We start from the raw sequence: 20,619 nt of genomic DNA, 5'->3' as shown, positions 1-20,619 counted from the left end.
TGTGTACATTAAACTTAAAATAAATCAGGCAAAGTGTAAGTTTCAGTACTATGCCTATTCACTTTAAAAAAAGTAAAACTATCGTTTGCATGAAGGAAGGGGGCCACAAGCCAAAGAGTGCAAGAAGTCACTAGAGGCTAGAAAGGAAGGGAAGCAGCTACTCAAGGACCTCCAGAAAGGAACACAGTCTTACTGCTACTGCTACCTTGATTTTAGCCCAGGCAGACATGCCAGACTTCTAACCTACAGAAGCATAAGATAATAAATTTGTTTTGTTAGGGAGTTCCCATTGTGGCACAATGAAAATGAATCCGACTAGTACCCATAAGGAAGCAGGTTTCATCCCTGGCCTCGCTCAGGGGGTCAGGGATCCAGTGTTGCTGTAAGCTGTGATGTAGGTAGCAGACTTGTGGCTGCTGTGGCTGTGGTGTAAGCCGCCAACTGCAGCTCGGATTCAATCCCTAGCCTGAGAACTTCCATATGACTCGGGTGCACCCCTACGAAGCAAAAGAAAAAAAAAATTGTGTTGTTAAAAAAAAAAATCATCTGCTTATGCTACACTAGCTAATTTTATTTCAGAGTGATTCACAGACAATATTTTATTGATATGGGCCTACCTAAGTGTTTTTAACTCCTAAATTCATAAAAAGCAAAAGTTTTTATTTGTGAAATTATGGTTTCTAATTTCCTAGATATATTAATAGAGATGGCATAATGCCTTCTGAAATTATTCCAGAGCAATCATGCAATTTTTACAAGTTATAAAGCAACAATGAATCATATAAAACTAATTTTAATTATTTTCCCAAAAAAGCATATTTGAAGCAGTGTTGCTTAGCACCAGTAGTGTACCTTAATTGTTCCCTAAACAGCCCATGCTGATTTCTATTTTTTTTTACCAATATACTATAAAATGTATACCTAGAAAATTAACATATTTAAAATGATACAAGATTTTCTAAATATATGAATGCTGCACCTCAAGTCAATGCTGATGGTCTTTGATTAGAATTACATGCTCTGACTACTCCAAATGTTGCTTTCATTTTTCTCTTTAAAATAAACTTAATGATCTAAAATGATAGTACGTAATAACTGCTGAATAACTGGAAAGAAAAACCCATGGGGTAAGTAATAAAAAATTTCTAAAATACAAGCATATGAAAAATAGTTCTAGCCTCAACCCATTTAGGAGCCTCTGTACTACACCACAGCAGCCCTGTTTGTACCAGTACCTGGGCAGCAGTGGAAAAGTGAGATTTTCTCTTCTAGGAATTTGGACTGAAAGATTCTAGTCAGTCCTCACTTGAGGAGAGGGTAGCTCCATTTGATTACACGCACACAGGGCAAGAAAGCCAGTTTTAAGTGTGCGTGGGGGCGGGGGGAGCTCCCTGGTGACCTAGCAGGTTAAGGATCCAGCACTGTCACTGCTGAGGCTTGAGTCCCTGCTGTGGTTCGGGTCCAACCCCTGGCCCTGAAACATCAGCATACCATGGGTATGGCCAAAAAAAAAAAAAAAAGAGTGTGTGTATGTGTTGGGAGGCTGGGGGCTGGCAGAAGTGGTGTTACAGTGACAGCATGAAGTAGACATATGGGAACAGGTGAACAGTGGGTCTGGAGCAGGAATGAGAGGGAGAAGAGGAGTGAGGGAGAAAGAGACATTCATACAGTGTTTAATTTTTACCCACTGCTTTCCTAATTTATATTGACAGAACCAATTTTGCAGAAATATCAAATATCTATACTATTTTGGGGAACTATCTTTGTCAGGTTTCATTATATTAACACATGCTTCATTAAATGAACTGAGTAGTTTCCCCATCTTCTTAATGCTCTGAAACCACTACTACGGCATGACATTAAAAATTTTTTTTTTAAGTGAGAAAGAACTAAGCTTAAAGCTATTAGATAGTGGAGACTGTTATTTTCCAAAACATAAATCTTCATCTGTAGTCATGACTCCTTTCATGCGAATTCTATTTAATTAAATTTTTTCTCCCCAAAGTAGTTATTTCACTTATCAAATCCTGTTTTTCTTTAATGAGAATATTTTCATGTTTATTCATATATTTTTATTCAGCCAAATATAAGAGATAAGCTGGAGTTCAGTCTCTAATTCTTTATCCCAAAGAGCAAGTGAAAAAAAGAAACCAGAGACTTCCACTTCTAGTAGGATGGAATAGATGTACTTTTTCTCCCATTCCTCCTGCTGAATAAAACTACAAACCTTGAAAATTACTTACTATAAAACAAACAAAAGATGACTCCGAAAGACAATGAGGCAGATTGACTAGGAACCTCACAGCCCAAGGAATGACACAGTGCTGGTTCCCTCAGTTTTTGTTTTGCCTCAACTATCCCAGACTTGGAGAAGCCAGCAAAGGAGGAAAATACCAACAGGTGCAGGAGAAAAACAAAAAGGCCTAATGAAAGCTTGTTCTCTCTAGAGCAAAACAAAACAAACCCAGGAAAAAGGAAACCTAATAAGACAGAAAACTTTAAGATAATCATCACCCTACTCCAGTCAAATACCGCTGAAAAAACTGGTGACCCTTCCTCTTTCTCCTCAATGTCAGCAAAGGCCATGTGGGTAGCCTGGGCCTCTACATCACTGGGGATAGAAGGAGGCATCTCAGCATCCCAACAGGCTGGTGTCAAACAAGGTTGTGTTGGCCATGTAGGAAGCCAGTTGGAGATCACTTAGAGAACCTGGATGTCCACCCCCATCAGGGAGTAACAGGATGTTACTTACTCGCACTTCCCCTTGGATGGTGTCAGAGGAGGCCTTTACCACACCCCAAGAGGTGAGGAGGCCACGCCACTGAGGAGCTGAAACTCCCACCCTAGGCCATCAGTCACTGTAGCTGTGCAAAGAGCTCTGGTGAAGTTCTAGATGTGAGTCTCTGTGTCCACGGCTTAAAGAATCCATAGCAAAGCAGTTCTCAAGGTTGTGGTGTCTTAAGAAGTACTAAGGACCTCAAAGAGCTTTTGTTTATATCTATCAGTATTTACCACATTATAAATTAAAACTGAAAAACTTAAAACAAGCAACACACAAGTACACATTCAATCAGTCTTCAGAGCAATGGCATCATCACATGTCCTGTAACCCCTAGAAAGCTCCACTGTACAGTCACAAGTGAATGAGAATGAAAAAGGCAAATAATATCTTACTACAATTATGAAAACAATTTTGATCTTATAGACCCTTTGAAAGAGTCTAATGGATCCCTGGACCACACTTGGCAAATTGCTACTGTAGGGGATACTAGAAGCATGTCCATGACTCAGTGCCCTAAATGACAAGGCATAGCTAGCAAGTAATAAAGTGAGGGCAGCAGAGAAGAAGCCAGCCACAGAATTAATGGTACACTTGATATTCAAAGTGTGGCCCAAGGATCAGCAAGCAGCATCTATATCTCCTAGGAACCTGTTATATATCCAGAATCTTAGGCCTCAATTTAAACCAAGTGAATCTAAATCTTCATTCTAACAAGGTCTCGGGTGACTCACAAGCACAACAAAGTCTGAGAAGAACTGCTGTAAACAAATTTAAAAACTCAGACACCATCCTATCCAAGGGCAATGAGGAACCTAATTTATCATGATAAAATCGAGTATCATTTAAAGGGTATGTTAGTTAACATCCAAAGGACATTTCACCTAAACAAATGCCTTTTGAGACAGTATTAGCCTTACAGTCACAATTACATAATAGTCACCATTTTTTTACAAATAATTTAATGTTTATTTTGAGTCTCTTTCACAAGTAGGAATTTGAAAATCAAACACAACTCTCAAATTATTTAATTTGCAAGAATTAATGTATATTAGTTCCGGCTTGTTGCTAATTTAAATTTCCTAGAAAACCACCAGACCATTATTTTCCCAAGACTTCCTCCTCTCCAACCTATACCTCTATTTCTCGACTACAATGATTTATTCTTTAGAGAAGAGCAGAGACGAAGCATTACTTTTTGGTTTTTCCAACATTAAATACCCTTTGAGACACTGTTTTTTATTAATGCATTATCATGATCTTGCAGTTAGCAGACATTCAGGCATCAGCTAATTGATTTTAGTATTTTACCATTGGAAAATGGTAATTTTTTCTAGTAAAATTGGAGGGAGGAAGGGGCACGAAGGTAAATGTGATTAGCTTCTCACAATGAATGTGAGATTCTATACTACACAGAAGATACCATGGTACATGATGACGATGTTTTTTTATTTGCTGTGTTTAGCCTGGGATTTGCAGTTTGCTGTTAGGTTGCCATGGTAACTTGCATCTAACAGACACTGAAGGATCCTACCTTTTAAAATAGGAATCACTTTGTAATTTAATGACAATGGATTTTAAAAAACATACATGAATGCCCTGAGATTTAAATACAGGTACAATAGTAAAAATGTTTCCAACAGGCTAAAGAGACATATAAACAGACGCAAAGAAAAATACTTTAAAATATTCTGTAATACACAAAAATAGGAAAAAAGCTCCTTTGGGATTTTTAATACATCATCCATAAAGCTCTTCACGGTCTTTAGTATTTATTTACAATAAAAAAAATTAAAGAACATATCATTTCTCCCTCACAGAACGCAAACTACATCAGAGCAGGAATAGGAACAAATATGTAGATTATCAATAAAAAATAAGTTCACGAAAAAAAAATCAATCACCAAGCTTCATTACAGCAAGTATGTACACAGGTAATTTGACAGAGCCCAAAAACATTTTAACAGAATTATAAATTTCTAAATTTTAAATTTTATTGTGAGTAACTAGTAATTCACACTTCCTATTAATATCAGAGTAGGAGCTAACAGTGAGAACAGTCATAACAGATTTGGAATTATCAAAAGAAAACAGTGGTTTAAAAAAAGGCAAATTGCTGCTGCTTCTGAATCTGCCATGGACTATTTACCTCATCCCCAATTCCACTCCTACCATCACCACAGAAAAATTCATTCTGCATTAAACAAGCTCATTTTTAGTGTACTGAATTAATAAACACACTGCTTGGATTACACCATGAAATGATATGAGATGCAATAAATAATAAATAATAAAACTGAAAAAATTCATTAGTCCACACATCAAACAATTCCAGATGAGCAAAACTGGGAAATACTAAGCACACTTCAGATAATAAAATTTGAATACTCAGATTTGTGTTTTTAAAAATTCCTGTGGTCTCAACATAGAAGAGAGAAGAAACAGAGTGAGAATAGGGGCAAAAGAGATCAATCTCTAAAGGATAAAGGGCGCTAAACAAAAGCAGTGGCGTGAACACCAATGTTCACTGCAGCATTATTTGCAATAGTCAAGATACAGAAGCAACCTAAGTGTCCATCAATAGATAAATGGAAAGAGAAGATGTTACACACACAGAGGAATATTATACAGCCAGTTAAATGAAATATTGCCATTTGCAACAACATGGGTAGATCTAGAGGGTTTTAAATGAAATGTCAGATAGAGAAAGGCAAAAACCCATATAAGCTCACTTACATGTATAATCTAAAAAACAAAAGAAACAAAACAAAATGAAAACAGACTCAGACACAGAGAAGAAAGGGATAGCTGGGGGGGGGGGGAAATAACTGAATGGGATTAAAAGGTACAAACCTTTCCTTTAATCTTCAACATCCTTTTAAGTATTGTTCTTCCTTTACAAACCGGGATGTTAAGTGTCAAGTTTAAGCCTCAGGTGAAAGATACCCAGACTTATGTAGCTATTACTCAGCAGAGCCTAGATCCAAATCCAGCTTGTCAAAACCCAAAGTCAAACCTCTTTCATGTCCAGGTTCCTTCTGCCATGAACTGAGTTTAACCAATAGTTCAACTACTTATAGGTAATGAAATTGGCTATTAATCTGTTTATCCTCTTGTCCATCCTTTGATAATGTATAAGGCTACAGAAAGAATTCTAATGTGATGTATCCCTCTAATGTTACTCTTCAAGCCAATTAAAACGATGGGCTTGCTTTATAAATTTTATTGTCTTTAATTTTCAGAAACAAGCTTCACTCTTAATCCTAAACACCAGTATCAGCAGACTGAGCAAATTTGGCAAGAAGGAAGGATAAATAATACATTCATTTTGTTTGAAAACACTGGGTTTGAAGTGCTCCTAGGATACTGATAGGCCAGTAGGCAGTAAAACATACCCTGCAGTAGATTTGAGAGTAGAGCTAAGAAAGCCACAGAAAGTATTTTGAATCTGGTCACCAGCGAAAGTGTGTTATTGAGCTAGAAAGATGTATCTCATTAGCAAGTGAACCAAAAATACTAACATGAATGTAAGTGTCTACTCTTGACTCTCAGTCATCTGGAGGGGGGGGTTGTATTTGTGACATTTAATTATGCCTTAAATATAACGCATACTATTATGGTAAAATTTTGAGATATTAATTCCTGAAAATAAGCCAAGTACAGCCATGATTAATTTTCCTAACTTAGGTCTAAAAATGATAGTCAATATTTAGTCAAGTTTTATACAAAATTCTACATCCAGGAACTCAGTTAAATGTATTCGGTAAAATAAACTTTTGGGACTAAAACTGGTCTTTCGGCATAACCACTTTAATATGCCATTTGTACTGATTTTTTGCCAGGCTCAATTCTAATACTTCACACTAACCATAGGTAGATACAGAGATAAAATTATTACTCTCTCTGCCCCTTGCCCCAAGATATTTAAGAATGCTGTGAGTTAGGTACTATGTTAGCTTCTCAAGTTACAGAATAGGAACTGAAATTTGCAGAGGTGGTACCAACTAGTCCAGGGTCACGCAACACTGGTTCTATCTTATAAACACAAGAACATATTTTAAAGCAATATTCTAGTAATCTCCAAACTTTTTTGCACTGATAGCCATTCAAGAAAAAAAAACTGTATAATACAAATTCCCCCAGAAAATTATAACTCTGCATACTTCACACAGTAAGAGAATGAGACAAAGTAAACCTAAGTAGTTCTAAGACTCTCCCTCCCCACCCACGCACTCATGCAACGATCTGCAGGCCAATGCACAGGACATTGAATATTTTCAAAGGCGTCTAAAAGTCAGGGAATTTGGATTTTTTTTCTTTTGAACATACATTCTAGAATGACCGTCTTTCAAAAATTCGCTTTTAATCTCCTACTCGTGAAATACAGAGTAGTGAGCGCTCACATAAATTCTGTCTTCAGGGTTTAAACACCAAACAGTTGTTTTTCTAGGAATTATCACAGTATCCTCTCAAGCTCTAACAGTCCTACAGCCCTTTCTCCACCCTTGAGTCCTGACTGTGTTTCTCAATTCCCAAAAGTGATTCTTTTCCAGTTCATTTCTACAAGAAAATAAGGGACAATAAATGCCATCATAAAACCTCCAAACACCACAACCCAATTTTTCTAGATAATACAGTCTCCGTTTTCATGAAACTGGAATTTAACCACAAATCAAATTGACGTGATATTTACATATATCTCTTAAACATACTTAAGTTGCTACTTGTACGGTATCATCAGATTGTTAAGAGCCCAATTCTCCAACCCACCCTCACTCCTTTCCCCCTACACGCAAGTCAAAGGCAAAGGGCCATGTGGGGCCGGCAGCCGGGTCCCGCAGCCCGAGCCGGGATTTGCAAGCCTCGCCACTAGAGCCGCCCGAGGGAGGGGCCCAGCGGACCCGGGCAAGTTTCCCGCGGCTGAAGGGACCCGCGTCGCCTGCGAAGAGAAGGCAAAGACCCCTGCCGGCCCATGGGCCAGCCCGTCCGGGCGCCAGGGACCCCGAGGACCTCGTCACAGCACCGCTGACCCGGCCGCCACCAGGTGGGCTGGGGGACGCCAGCGAAGAGGGCAGTGACTGGGAATGGATCCGGAGCAAGGGAGGACGACTGCGCGCGCCCTCACCCTACCTCAAACAAGCCGATGTCTCCCCTAAGAAACCGGTCGGCGGGGATGTCGCGGCGCAACAGGACGCTAAAGCCCCCCTAGGGGCGTCTCGGCATCAGCCGACCGCAGCTGGCGCGGCGGGTACAGCGAGCCCGCGGAGGGAGAAGGCAGGAGCCCGGACGCCCCGGCGCCCACCGCGGGACGCTCCGCGCCTGCGCCCCGCCCCCCCCCTCCCGCCGGGACTCCGCCCGCGCGTGCGCCGTTCGGAGTTTTCGCGCCACTGGAGCCTAAGAGGAGGGGACCGGAAGTGGCTCTGGGCGGATGAGGAAAGCTGGTAGCCGTGCGGTCCTCGGCAACTGCGGGACGCGGCGGGGGGGCAGGGCGGGCGATTTCCCTGGGTGAGAGGGGGAGAAAGCGCGAAGCCCCCCCAAACTACAGTTCCACGCATGCGTACTGCAGACGGCCGGGAGCCAGGAAAGCGAAGAGTGCGGCAGCGTTTGCGGAAAGGGGACTGTCACTTCCTGGAAGAGGCGGGGCCGCGTGGGAGAAGGCGCCGAATTCAGTGCTTCCAGGAGCTTTCCGGGTCTGGGTGCTAAGCCCTAAACGTTAATCTTTGCTGGGGAAAGGAAAGAGCAAGTTTTTCCTTTTCTTTCTTTCTTTTTATTTTTAAGAAGAGAAAGTTTAGAAGTTTGGAGGCAGCAATAATTAAGATTCAGGCCAAACTGGCAATTGACGGAAGGGCGTCTTTCAAAACCCAGGAGAAAGGGTTGTCCGGGGTAAGTCCCGCAGAACCGTGGTGAAACGGCGCCGCCCGGGTCCTTTCACTGGCTCCTTTACAGTCTGGGTTGGGGGCGAGCTTTGTGTTCGCGTCCCTGTCGCTCCCGCCCCTCCTCCAAAAACACCGTCGGCGGCTCTCTTTTGAGTCCATTAGGACAATGGCCCAAAGCTCCCAGCCAGGATCTGGCTCTGCTTTCCGAGCCTGGAGACAGCTCGCCCCTTTGGTTCTCCCCCCAAGCGTGGGAAGTGTCCACCGCGGCTCCACGCTCTCCCCGACAGGGCCGAGGCCGCTGGGTCCGGAACGTCCTTCCCCGGGGACCGTAGTGCAAACTCCCACGCCTGGTTCAAGGCCGTCTGGGCGAGCTTTCATTGATCCTCCTAGGCACACTTGGGTGTTCTTTTTCTTAAGGCATTGTGGTTGTTTATTTACAGTCATTCTTTCCCTTGCGCGTTCCTACGTTTTAAAAGCTCTCAATAAATATAGGAACTAAAGAAGTTTAAGTTCCTTGGCTTAGCTTTCAGCGCCTTCTCAATGTGAAATTAACCTACTGCTTGTCTTTAGGTTCTTTACGTGCATGCTGACCTAGCTAAGTAAACTATTTTCTATAGTTCAAAAACCTTCCTTTCTGGATGGAAGCAAGTGGTATTTACGGCTACCCGAGAACACCCCCATAGCAACTGATGTCAAACTTTTGGTCTTCAGTAATGCAATTTCTGGAAAAAAATATTTTTTCTAAAGATAATCAAATACATGTTCCCGTTGTGGCCCTTGCACATATGACATAGTCAAAATAAATGAAAACACTGCATCTGGCCTAAGTGGTCCTTGCTGGTACAAGATGGGAAACACAGTTGGGAGGTTTCAACTTAGATGTCACTTTTTTTTAGGAAAACTTCCTTGATGCCCTAGACTAGGTAAGATGCCTTCTTTAGATCTATATCCGCCTATAGTTTTCTAGCCTTCTATGCCTGTTCTTGTCACATCGTTATAATTCCCTTTTTATCTCTAATCTCACCCTGCAGAAGTCCTTAAATGCAGGGCTAGATCTTTCATTTATATCTCCAGCACCAAGAAGAGTTCTGGTCAATAGTAGGCATTTAATAAGTATTTATTAACAAGTAAGTCTGGGTTATTTTATGCTTTAAAGTTTAAGCAAATTCGTGTGGAAATAAAGCAATAATAGAAACAGCATTAATTAGTGAAATTAGGTGATAAATCCTATATAATACAATCCTGAACTGAAATAAACTTTATACAATTTGCCAATCTTTATATGAAAGTAACAGTCATCTACAGGGGAATCGGGAAATTTAAAGTATTTCCTGTTTTATTGTTTAAAATTTTTCTTTCTAATGTTTTTGCTTAAAGCTAGAAAACGGTTAATAAAAATGTATATTTTTTCATAAATCAAACCATTGACCTCGTTTTATGTTCTTTAATTTTGATTCATTAGTGGAATTAGCAAGGTTCTGTGCTTTTCTCACCTCATTCAGTTTTATAATTAACCAATAAAAGCTTATTAGCTTTTAAGGAAGTTTTAGGAGCATAAATTGATTTACAGGCACCATATGGTTACATCAAAGGATTTGGTTTTGTTTTAACCTGAAGAGGATTCTTAAGCTTTTTCTTTATACTAGAAATTCATGTTCTTTCTACCAAGCAGTGATATCTGGAAGAGTGATTTTCTTCTAACACTCAGCTGTCAAAATCTGTGATGATATTCAAAGGATCTAATTTTCTGGTATAATACCTCTCATTTTGTAGATTGGTTAAATGTCTTCCCGAAGGCATATAGCTAGTCAGTGCATATCCAAGATCAAAATTCAAGGTTTTCTTTCTCAAGTCCAATGCTCTTTCCCTAAAGCAAATAAATTGAAGACACTAGTAGGCTATAAATTTATTTACTCTGGGTTGTTTTTACTTTTTTGATTTACATACATATTCTTGCATCTCATTACTTCTTAAGAATTATGAATGTATTAGTGGGCTCTTCTTTTTGTGTGGAATATACATTGATTGAATGAACAGATTGATGTCAATGAAATCATTACATTATAAAAGATGGGTAATGGCTCACCAAATCCCACACCACAAAAAATTTCAAATTTCCCCCTATTAAAATAAAATGCAAAATAAAATTATACAGTTTGGGGTGAGTTCTCTACCTGTAGTATTTTTAAATTTTACTTAATGGTTTACTGTTTTCAAGTAACCTTATCAGGTTGATCATGACCCCATGCAAGAACTGTCTGTTCTGTCTTTGAGTGTAGTTGTACTTGAATGTCTTAAAAGTTGTTGCATTCTGTCCTGTTTTGGAACTTTAAATGCTTTTGTAATCTAACCATCACTACTTAATGTTACTTCAGATGAAGGGCTGAGAAAATGATAGGAATGGAAAACAATAGATCATGGAAATAAGCATTTTGAATTAACTGCTTTCTTAAAATATGGTGTTTTTTTTAATAAAGTAGATATTTCATATAATTTTGCCCTTTCAAAACTATAAAGGTATTCTTTTAATATTCTACTTTTACAAGTGATTTTCAAAAGGAACTTAAAGACCTTAGGTTGCAGATCTGCTGAAGAGAATCCTAAAATCGTACTTTAAAAGAGTGTATTATATTTAGGACACTTTGTAATTTTACATTAATATTTTCTGCATTTTACAACTGGCTATAAGATAGCACCATAAATGAAGTTATGTCACCCTTAAGAAAATTCACTATCCGTTATCAGAGAGATGATTTTAATATGCTTTAAATTTTTAGAAGAGTTCATTCTGGCTTCAGTGGGGAGAATGATTGTGTGAGGGTGGAGGGTAGTAAAATGCGGAAGCAGAGAGGCCAGTTAGGAGACTAGGCAGTACAAGGGGAGTAGCATTAGAAACGGGGAATTGGGTTGTGTTTTGGAAATGGGGGGCTTGCTGAACAAGTTGCTGTTGGAGAGCGAAGTAAAGAGAACAATCAAAAATGACGGCTAGATTTTTGGCCTAAGCAATTGGGTATTTGGAAATGCCAAGTGGTAGAACAGTTTTGAGGAGAGATGGTGGAATGAAGAATTAGATGCATATCATTTATACATGTAACGATAAAGTAGGAGATTAAATGTTCTTATTTAGAACTCAGAGTTGTCAGGTGAAGGATAAGTATTGGGGAGGGAGACTGAGTGAGTCTTCAAAGTGGGCTGAGCAATAATATCCTTTCCAGTCTAGTTTGCCTCTCTGACTCTAAAAATAATCTTCCTCTGAGTCTTTTGGTCGACTTTCCAGTTCTTAGGCCTACCACCAACCCTTTAAATAATGTTGCATAGTTCTAATACATTATGTTTTAGTTAAAAGTAGTGAAGGCTATATAAAGTCTTGGAGTTATTCAAGGTCTAATGGAAATTCATGAATGCTAAGTTACTGGGGAAAAAAAAAAAAAAAGACTCATTGTAGCATGTCAGAGAGAGGGACTAGCTCCTAAAAAATGTCCCCTTGGTTCCTATCATTCAGAGAAAAAAAGTGGAGGGAAAAAAGCATATGTCTTGATATCAGCAGTCCTTTCATGGTTATGAAAGAAACTTAGCAGAGCATCACCACATTATAGGAGTATGCTTGCGGACGAGAGAGATTCTAACCTTTTTCGCATTCATTTCAGTAGCTACGTGGAGACTCTAGATTGAGGAACCAAAGTGGTTTAAAAAACAGTTGGGTGAAGGTGGTCAAAATGTACAAACTTGCAGGTATAGAATAAGTACCGGGGGTGTGATGTGTACTACATGACTAATTAACACCACTGTATGTATGTTATATGTGAATGTTAAGAGGGTAGTTCTCATTACAAAGAAAAATGGGTTTTTTTTTTCTTTTTGCATCTATATGAGGTGGATGCATGTTCACTAAACTTATTTTGGTAATCATTCAACTTGTATTAAGTTAAATTGCCCTGTTGTACAACTGAAATTTAAACAGTGCTGTATTTCAATTACATCTCAATAAAACCAGAAGAAAAAAAAAATATGGTGACCAGAAAGTTTGGGAATGAAAAAGACTTTTTTTTCCCCCTAGAAAATGTCACATCCTTACGGGGAAGTAGAGAAAACCTTAGCTCAGAGATAGTAACTCAAATTTTGCTTTGTGGAAACTAACAGATAATTTTGTCAAAGACTTTTTTTTCTTTTTGCCTTCATTGTTCATTCCATTTGTGTTTAAGCAGCCATTGTTACAGCTTTGTAGTCTTTGCCCCTGTCATAGTAAAGGAATGGCCAAGGTAGAGGTCCCAGTAAGATGTTAATGATATCTGTTCACCTACCAATGCTAGCTGTTCTGTAACATAACCACAGATGCTCATTCTTTAAACCAGACTTATTTCTAACCAAAGAAATTAAAATAACATGGATAATTAAGTTTTAAGTGTAATGACCTTGTTATATTAAAGATATTACTTGTGGGTCTAGTTAAAAGCCCTATTTATCTTGCTGAAGGGATCCAATTTGTGGAAATCTTAATGTATTAATAGAATCAGTTCTGGGCTTATTTTTTTTTCCAGGTACATCTGCCCCATTGAATAACGTATTCCACTAAAGTCTTTAAAAATGTCCTGAATGTGCTTAAATATTTCGAGGGTGACAGTTCTACCTCATCGATGTTTCTCTAATTTTTTCCCATCACCCTCAGAAGGAATACAGTTTACATCCCCAGTCCTTTACATAAATGTATGTTTGTGTGCGCTGTGATAAACTACACCATACTATGTCAGTCTTCATTCATTACTATCATTTATATCTGTAAAGTCAATTTATGTAATGAAGTCTTAGAGACATGGTAGGAAGGACTGACCTTTAGAGCTGGGAGGGCCAGGGAAAAGATGTGTGCCTTGCCTAAGACTGCACAACTTTTCCTAGGCATTCTGAGAGAAACCAGAAAATGTGAATCTCTCATCTCTAAAAAGCCATACTTGAAAGCAGCTCTTTTGTCCCTTTCCCGTTTGCCCACTTGTAGTCCCCTCTAACCTTGCAAGAACCTAATCATACGAATGACATCACTAAGCAATTTAACCTAACTCCTGGTTGATGCTCTCCTGGATGCACAACATGCCTTGCCTACCTGACTTGATTCTTTCCTAGATTAAAAGAAGTCAGGATGAAGAATTAAGTAGTTAAAGAATGACTAGCTCTCAACCTCCAACTGCCCCTTTAGCAATCCTGCAGGCAGATCCTGCAGGCAAAAGAACATGTGAAGAGAGAGTCAGCCAGCCTGCATGCAATGGAGGATGAGCCAGGACCCAACCTCCTGCCTCCATGATTCACCGACTTTCTCTCCCCCTTTTTCCTTTTAAAACCCTTCATGGCTGAGCAGAATCTTAGGAGTTAGTATCTAGATAGAAGTCTGCCTTCTCCCCAGTTTGCTGGCTTTTCTGATTAAAGCACCTTCTATTGCTGCTTGGCTTTCAACTATTGGCTTTTGAGCGGGTGAACAGCAGAATCTGAGTTTAGTAACATATTAAAGTCATATTTGATATTCAGATACTCATAAATTTGTAGCGTATTAGTTTTTAGTTGACCCATGAGCTGTATGCATACTTTGCTACTTAGTATTTAGGCAGAACATGAATCATCTAAAGATTATTAGTTTATTTGCCTAATAACTCTTTACAGATAAGACCACATTTTTAAGGTTTTTTTTCATTTGAAAAGTAATATAAGCAAGTGTTTAGTTTTAAAGAAATAACACAAAGAAATATACTTTGAAGAGTAATTTTTCACATCCCTCAACCTCAGTCATCCCTAATAAATAACCTGTTTTCATTTTGCTACTCAGAGGCCTTTTATCAGTACAAGTAAATCTATCCCATTTTTATTTGCTGCATCATCCATTCCATTGTGTGAATATACCATAATTTGCTTAAAGATATGTCCGTTGTGGACATTTGGTTCTTCCCAGTATCATCTATTATAAACAATGCTACAGTGAGTATCCTTGTTTATAAATCTATAAACACTTCGGAGCATATCTTAAATTCCTAGGAGCGCTATTGCTAAATCAGGAGATAACTGCATTTAAAAAATTGACAGCTAGAGTCAGGATCAGATTTAAATGAATTAAGATCAGTTATGATAATGTTTCTCCAGAGAGAAATTGCTTAATTTCCTTCAATAACAATCCATACCAGTATCCTGTATGAGTCACAAATAAAAGGAAAGCACAATTATCAATAAGAACTTCCCCCTCAAACTTTCTATAATTTACGTGTTCTGATGGTTAATGCTTTAAAAGACTTTTTCCTTTCAAAATACTCCCTTAGAGAATATATGTGTCTCACTCTTTCTGGAATTTAACTACAGCTTTTCACTAACAAAGAGATAAAACCTTGACCGAATCTATGCCACAATGCCACTCATTCAATCAGTGGGCCTCCTCGATGTGACATAGACAATACTAACATTGGAACTACCTAATGCTTCTTTGCATTTAAATCTTTTTTTTTTCCTGAAAAAGTGATACAGCAAATGTTTGTGCAACTCTTCATAAAAATGAGTGCACAAAATTGTACTTATGATAAAACTGGCCACATTAAGATTCAGAAAATCTCAGAGAAAATGGCAGCCACATTTCTAGCATTTATTTTCATTGCAGCCATGTACAATTTGAGAACATTTGCTTTTACTGCGGACTATATTAAAGGAACGGACAATGCAGTTACATTTAAATAGAATGGCTTTGGATTGCGGTGATAGCCTTTTGTCTTAATGTATCTTTATTTCATACCTTGTGTTTTTGGAATGAATTAAGGTCGCTACTCAGAGACTGAATCTTCAATACAAATGCTGCATAGTATTTGTTATAGAATAAAACAAAGGAAAAGAGAAACATATACATGTTTGATAAGGAAAAACTGACCTATAGAAAATACCAAAGCAGGTTACAATAGCAGAGTTTAAGTTAATTTTGTTTTAAAAATGTCGCATACACAGTAAAGAGTTTAACATCAGTTTTCTTTGGATAGTGGAACTATAGGTGATATTAAAATATTTTCCTGGAGTTCCTGTCATGGCATAGTGGAAATGAATCTGACTAGGAAACATGAGGTTGCGGGTTCGATCCCTGGCCTCGATCCGGCATTGCCATAAGCTGTGGTGTAGTTCACAGACGTGGCTCGGATCTGGCATTTCTATAGCTGTGGCATAGACCAACATCTATAGCTCCAAATGGACCCCTAGCCTGGGAACCTCCATATGCCATAGAAAACCCTAAAAAGAAAAAAAAAAAATTTAAAAGATTTTTTATTTTCCCACAATGAATATGTGTGGCCTTGCAATTTAAAAAGTCAATACTCTTTTTTAAAAAATGATTACATATTCCTTCAACTCTGCATTTGCTGTCCCCCGACTCCACTCCCAATTTTCCATCAGAGTTTTCCTTCATTAACCTTTTGTTTTTTCCTTTTGTCTTTTTGCGTGTATGCATGCCTCCTTGCTTTTGTCTTTTTGTTTTTCCTGCTTATGATAGAGGACTAGTCCTCTTCTCTCCTTAGGTATGTAAATCAAGGAGTGAATTATCAACAAGATAAATAGGCATTACCACACCCCTGGATTTTCAACTCATCTCTGCATTTGTTAGCTCTTATTATTAGCTGGAACAAAGCCAATTACCACCTTTGGGGGGGGGTAATTTTTATTTTCCAAATTTCATTCAATATCAATGTGACCATGCGAAAAATTTTATTCCCAGCCACTGTCAAAGACAACGTGGAAAAGAAGAGGAAAGAATGAGGAGGGACAAGGGGACCGTTGACATTTGGTTACATTAAATTTTAAAGTAATTTTTCCAAAGTATAGAGAAACCCATATTTGGTGACATGAGTGGATTTTAAGGACAAATTCAGTGTTATTATCTGCTAATAATGTTTAATCTTTTAGTTACATCAGTATTTTTGACGTCACTAAGAGTATTTCCACCATTTTTAGTGTTTCCAGTGTTTTTGATTCATTCTGAAAAGTGGACCCATGAAAGAAATAAGAACACATATCTCTGAATCACCCCTAAACTAGCTCAAAGTATGCTGTTTGAATTTCTGTTCTGAGCTTCTATGTCTTTTAACAATCTTTTGAAATGTGTGTTTCAAATAGTAGCAGATAATCACCAGGATGGGAGTGAATGACTTGTGGCAAGTTTTGGAGCCAGTTAAACAACACATCCACTTGAACAGTCTTGCTGGGAAAACCATTGCGGTTGATCTGAGTCTCTGGGTATGTGAGGCACAGACAGTCAAAAAAATGATTGGAACAGTCATGAAGCCCCACCTCAGGTAGCGTCAAATTCTTAGACTAAATAGATGACTGCATAAACACTTGATGTATTGGTTTTATTTTCATGTCTTTTGTTACTGTTTTACATTTTGAGATTTTATAATATGTTAACGTGTCTAGATATGCCTTCTTTAAATCAATGACTCATAAATTTGTACATCTTACCACTTGAGCTTCATACTCACATACCTAGCTGCCTGTTTAACATATCCGCCTGCTAGAAATTTGAGAGCCAATCTTCTCCTGTTCTACCCCTCCCCACATCCAGGCCTTCGGAAATATTGCCATGTCTACTTCCAAAATACATTCTGGGTTCACAAACTTCTCTTGCAGTCCAGAAGCACTACCTCAGTGTGTGCCAGCCTCTCTTACCTGCTCTGCTGAGATGAAATCTTCCTCCTCCACCAAACCATTTTCCACAGAGCAATTAGAATAACCATTAATCTCCTTCGCTAAAAAAAAAAAGTGCAGTGGTTTCTCCAACCACTTAAAATCTTTTTTTTTTTTTTTTTTGCTTTTTTAGTGCCACACCTGTGGCACATGGAGGTTCCCAGACTAGGGATCCAATCAGAGCTATAGCTGCAGGTCTACGCCATGCCACAGCCACAGCAACACCAGATCCAAGCCTCGTGTGTGACCTACACCACAGCTCAGGGCAACGAGGTATCCTTAACTCACTGAGTGAGGCCAGGGATCAAACCCGTAACCTCATGGTTCCTAGTTGGACTGGTTTCCGCTGCGCCATGATGTGGAAAGTAACACCATGTCTTTTCTATCAAAGGAAATCTTGGTTACTCCGTTTTCGCTGGTTTCAGCCGAAATGCCCCTGCGACCCTCTTCTTGTTGACCTCTTTTCCACAATTTGTTTCAATTAGCCAACCGGGAAGAATGTGTGCCCTGACCTGACCAATGGGGAGGGGACAGGTAAATCACCTGCATTAGGGATAAATAGGGGAGGGTCCTTTGTTCAGCACACATGCTTTTTGGAATACCTGAGCCCTTGTGCAGAAGTAAAGAGCCTTGTCAAGACTCCTCCTTGTCCACGTCTCACTTTCCGACACTGGCGACCCGAGCCAGAGTTATCTTAATTTCCAACAATGATGGGAACTCCCCACTTAAAATCTTAGTATATAAAATGTTATTGCATATATAACTGTTTTGATACTAATGTTCCTGCCGTTATGTCATAATGCTGTCTTGATTTCTGCTCTCAATATATGATGATTAATGTATTGTTAATTTTATATTTCAGGAACTTATTTTTTCGTGTCTCATGTTTAACACTAATGGATGTGAAACTGGTGTTTGTCATGGAAGGGGAACCCCCAAAGCTGAAAGCTGATGTCATAAATAAGAGGAATCAGATTCGGTATGGGCCTTCTGGAAAAACATGGTCTCAAAAAACAGGAAGATCACATTTTAAATCAGTCTTAAAGGAGGTGAGCATTCAGATCTGATTCAATAGTTCTGGTTTGATATGTTTTACTCAGATAAAACTCGTTCAATATCCCTAATACTAACTTTACTGTAAATAGAAGGCCAGTGTGGGTAGAGAAGAAAGTTTTATGTTTTTGAGTAAAAGCCACCTGAGTTCAGATTCTAACTCTGGCATCTAGACACTCTGAGACAGTGGACAAGATTTTTAACCTATCTCAGCCTTGTTTCCTCCTCGTAAAATGAGATTAGTAATAGTCTCCAGGGTAAGAATTACAAAAAATATATCTAAAATAACTGGTACATAGTTGGTACTTGATTTATGTTATGTTTTATGACATCTTTAGCACTTGAAGTCCCAGAATAAGGGTCTCATTAATTCATACTTTACTCATTCAGGACTAATGTTTATAGACAGAATATGTATTTGACTTCCCTTTTTAAAAATACTTATTGTTATGCAATATTTATATGTTATAAAATATATATTTTTGTAAAAGTTAAGAAAGAAGGGAAATATATAAGTAAAACAATAAGAAGCTGTTATCGTCTCTTTTAAGATGTACATATTTTTTAAAGTTGCCATAATAATGCACAAATAGTTTTTACCTTGGACTTCTTCCTTAATTAGTATACCCATATTTTTCTGTTGCTGTATTCTATTCAAAATCATAACTCGTAATGGCTGTATAACATATATAAAGGTATGAGTTCATTCCCCATGATTGTATATTGTATATCATTTGCTTTTTAGTTCTTCTCTAGCATACATGAATTTATGATGATCATTTTTTTTGTGAACATAGCTTTTTCATATGATTTTAAGATGAAATTACCCAAGTGGGATTGATAGACCAAAGTTTAGGAATGATTTTATACGTCTTGCCAGTGACTTTCTACCAGTACAGACAGAGATAAGCAATTTCAGTGCACTCACAAGATCATTGGCTGTTAGGAGGTTTAGCCTTGTACTATTTAGTGTGCAAAATCAAGGATATTTCTTTGTTTATATAATACATATATATATATTACATATGTAATACATGTTATTCTTTTTTCGCTTTTTGCTTTTTAGGGCCACACGCACAGCATATGGAGGTTCCCAGGCTAGGGGTCCAATTGAAGCCTTCGGCCTACACAGGATCCAAGCCATGTCTGCAACCCACCTCTCAGCTCACGGCAACACCGGATCCTTAACCCACTGAGTGAAGCCAGGGATTGAACTCTCAACCTCATGGTTCTTAGATTCATTTCCACTGCACCACAATGGGAAACTCCAATACATATTATTTTTTTAATGGTGAGATTAACTTAATTTTAGTCTCTGTGGGGAATGGCAATCATGTTTTTTCCCCACTTATGTCTTGAGGTTTTAATTTTTCTTTTGTTCAAGCTCTTTATATATTAAGGATATAATCCTTTTGTCATATTCACTTTGAATTCATATCCATGTTTTTCTTTTTAACGGTTAAAAAATTTAATTTCTTTGAAAAGGCATTGCATCAATTTATAATCATTTTTCTCCAGAAAAATTTTGTCTAATATATATATTTTGTCAAATATATATATGAATTTTGGAGCTGTTGAAGGGGCTGCATCTGTGGCATGTGGAAGTTCCCTGGCCAGGGATGGAACCCACACTACTGCAGTGACAATGCTGGATCTTTAACCCACTGTACTACAAGAGAGCTCCCATGTCAGTTTTATATTTTTATGTGATTTATTTAAAAACTAATTTTCAGAGTTCCCCGTCATGGCTCAGTGGTTAACGAATCCGACTAGGAACCATGAGGTTTCAGGTTCGATCCCTGGCCTTGCTTGTTGGGTTAAGGACCCAGCATTGCCATGAGCTGTGGTGTAGGTCACAGACCTGGCTTGGATTTGGCATTGCTGAGGCTGTGGTGTAGGCCAGAGGCTATATCTCTGATTCAACCCCTAGCCTGGGAACCTCCATATGCCATGGGAGCGGCCCTAGAAACAGCAAAAAGACAAAACAAATAAATAAATAAAAATAAAAACTAATTTTTAATTAGTGACTATTGCACCTTAATGACTATCAATAATTAAAAGAGAATATCTGAAGTGTACTGGATTCTAATTATTCCTGGTGATACCTATGACTTATATACTTAAGGCATTAAATATCTAGTATAAGGCAAAAAGATGTTTATGTCTTTTAGAGAAAACTGCTCTATTCGTATTTTGTTATTTCACTTACTGTGGTGTTCATAG

At 38.3% G+C, this 20,619-nt stretch overlaps 2 protein-coding genes across 11 annotated transcripts in view; one reads left to right on the top strand and one right to left on the bottom strand.

Annotated features, from left to right (window-relative positions):
• Nucleotides 1-8,090, bottom strand: part of SMC6 (structural maintenance of chromosomes 6) — a 72,051-nt gene extending 63,961 nt beyond the window's left edge. For 6 of the 9 annotated variants that reach the window (XR_007135204.1, XR_007135205.1, XM_047782600.1 and 3 more), the window contains exon 1: nucleotides 7,910-8,082. The gene's annotated coding sequence lies outside the window, so the exon portion shown is untranslated. Of the gene's footprint in view, nucleotides 1-7,909 lie in introns of all 9 variants that reach the window. The other 3 variants (XM_047782596.1, XM_047782597.1, XM_047782595.1) reach the window with 2 other exon arrangements.
• Nucleotides 8,091-8,106: 16 nt separating this feature from the next.
• Nucleotides 8,107-20,619, top strand: part of GEN1 (GEN1 Holliday junction 5' flap endonuclease) — a 30,382-nt gene continuing 17,869 nt past the window's right edge. The window contains exons 1-3 of one of the 2 annotated variants that reach the window (XM_047782604.1): nucleotides 8,107-8,662; nucleotides 16,777-16,952; nucleotides 18,206-18,392. In XM_047782604.1, coding sequence (XP_047638560.1) covers nucleotides 16,792-16,952; nucleotides 18,206-18,392 — 348 coding nt within the window. In that variant the 5' untranslated portion in view covers nucleotides 8,107-8,662; nucleotides 16,777-16,791. Of the gene's footprint in view, nucleotides 8,663-16,773; nucleotides 16,953-18,205; nucleotides 18,393-20,619 lie in introns of both variants that reach the window. The other variant, XM_047782603.1, reaches the window with a different exon arrangement.

Source organism: Phacochoerus africanus, chromosome 5 (assembly GCF_016906955.1).
Source record: "Phacochoerus africanus isolate WHEZ1 chromosome 5, ROS_Pafr_v1, whole genome shotgun sequence".
In the NCBI taxonomy this organism is placed as follows: Eukaryota; Metazoa; Chordata; class Mammalia; order Artiodactyla; family Suidae; genus Phacochoerus; species Phacochoerus africanus.
The sequence above is the reverse complement of the archived record's forward strand: the minus strand, read 5'-3'. Positions and strand labels throughout refer to the sequence as shown.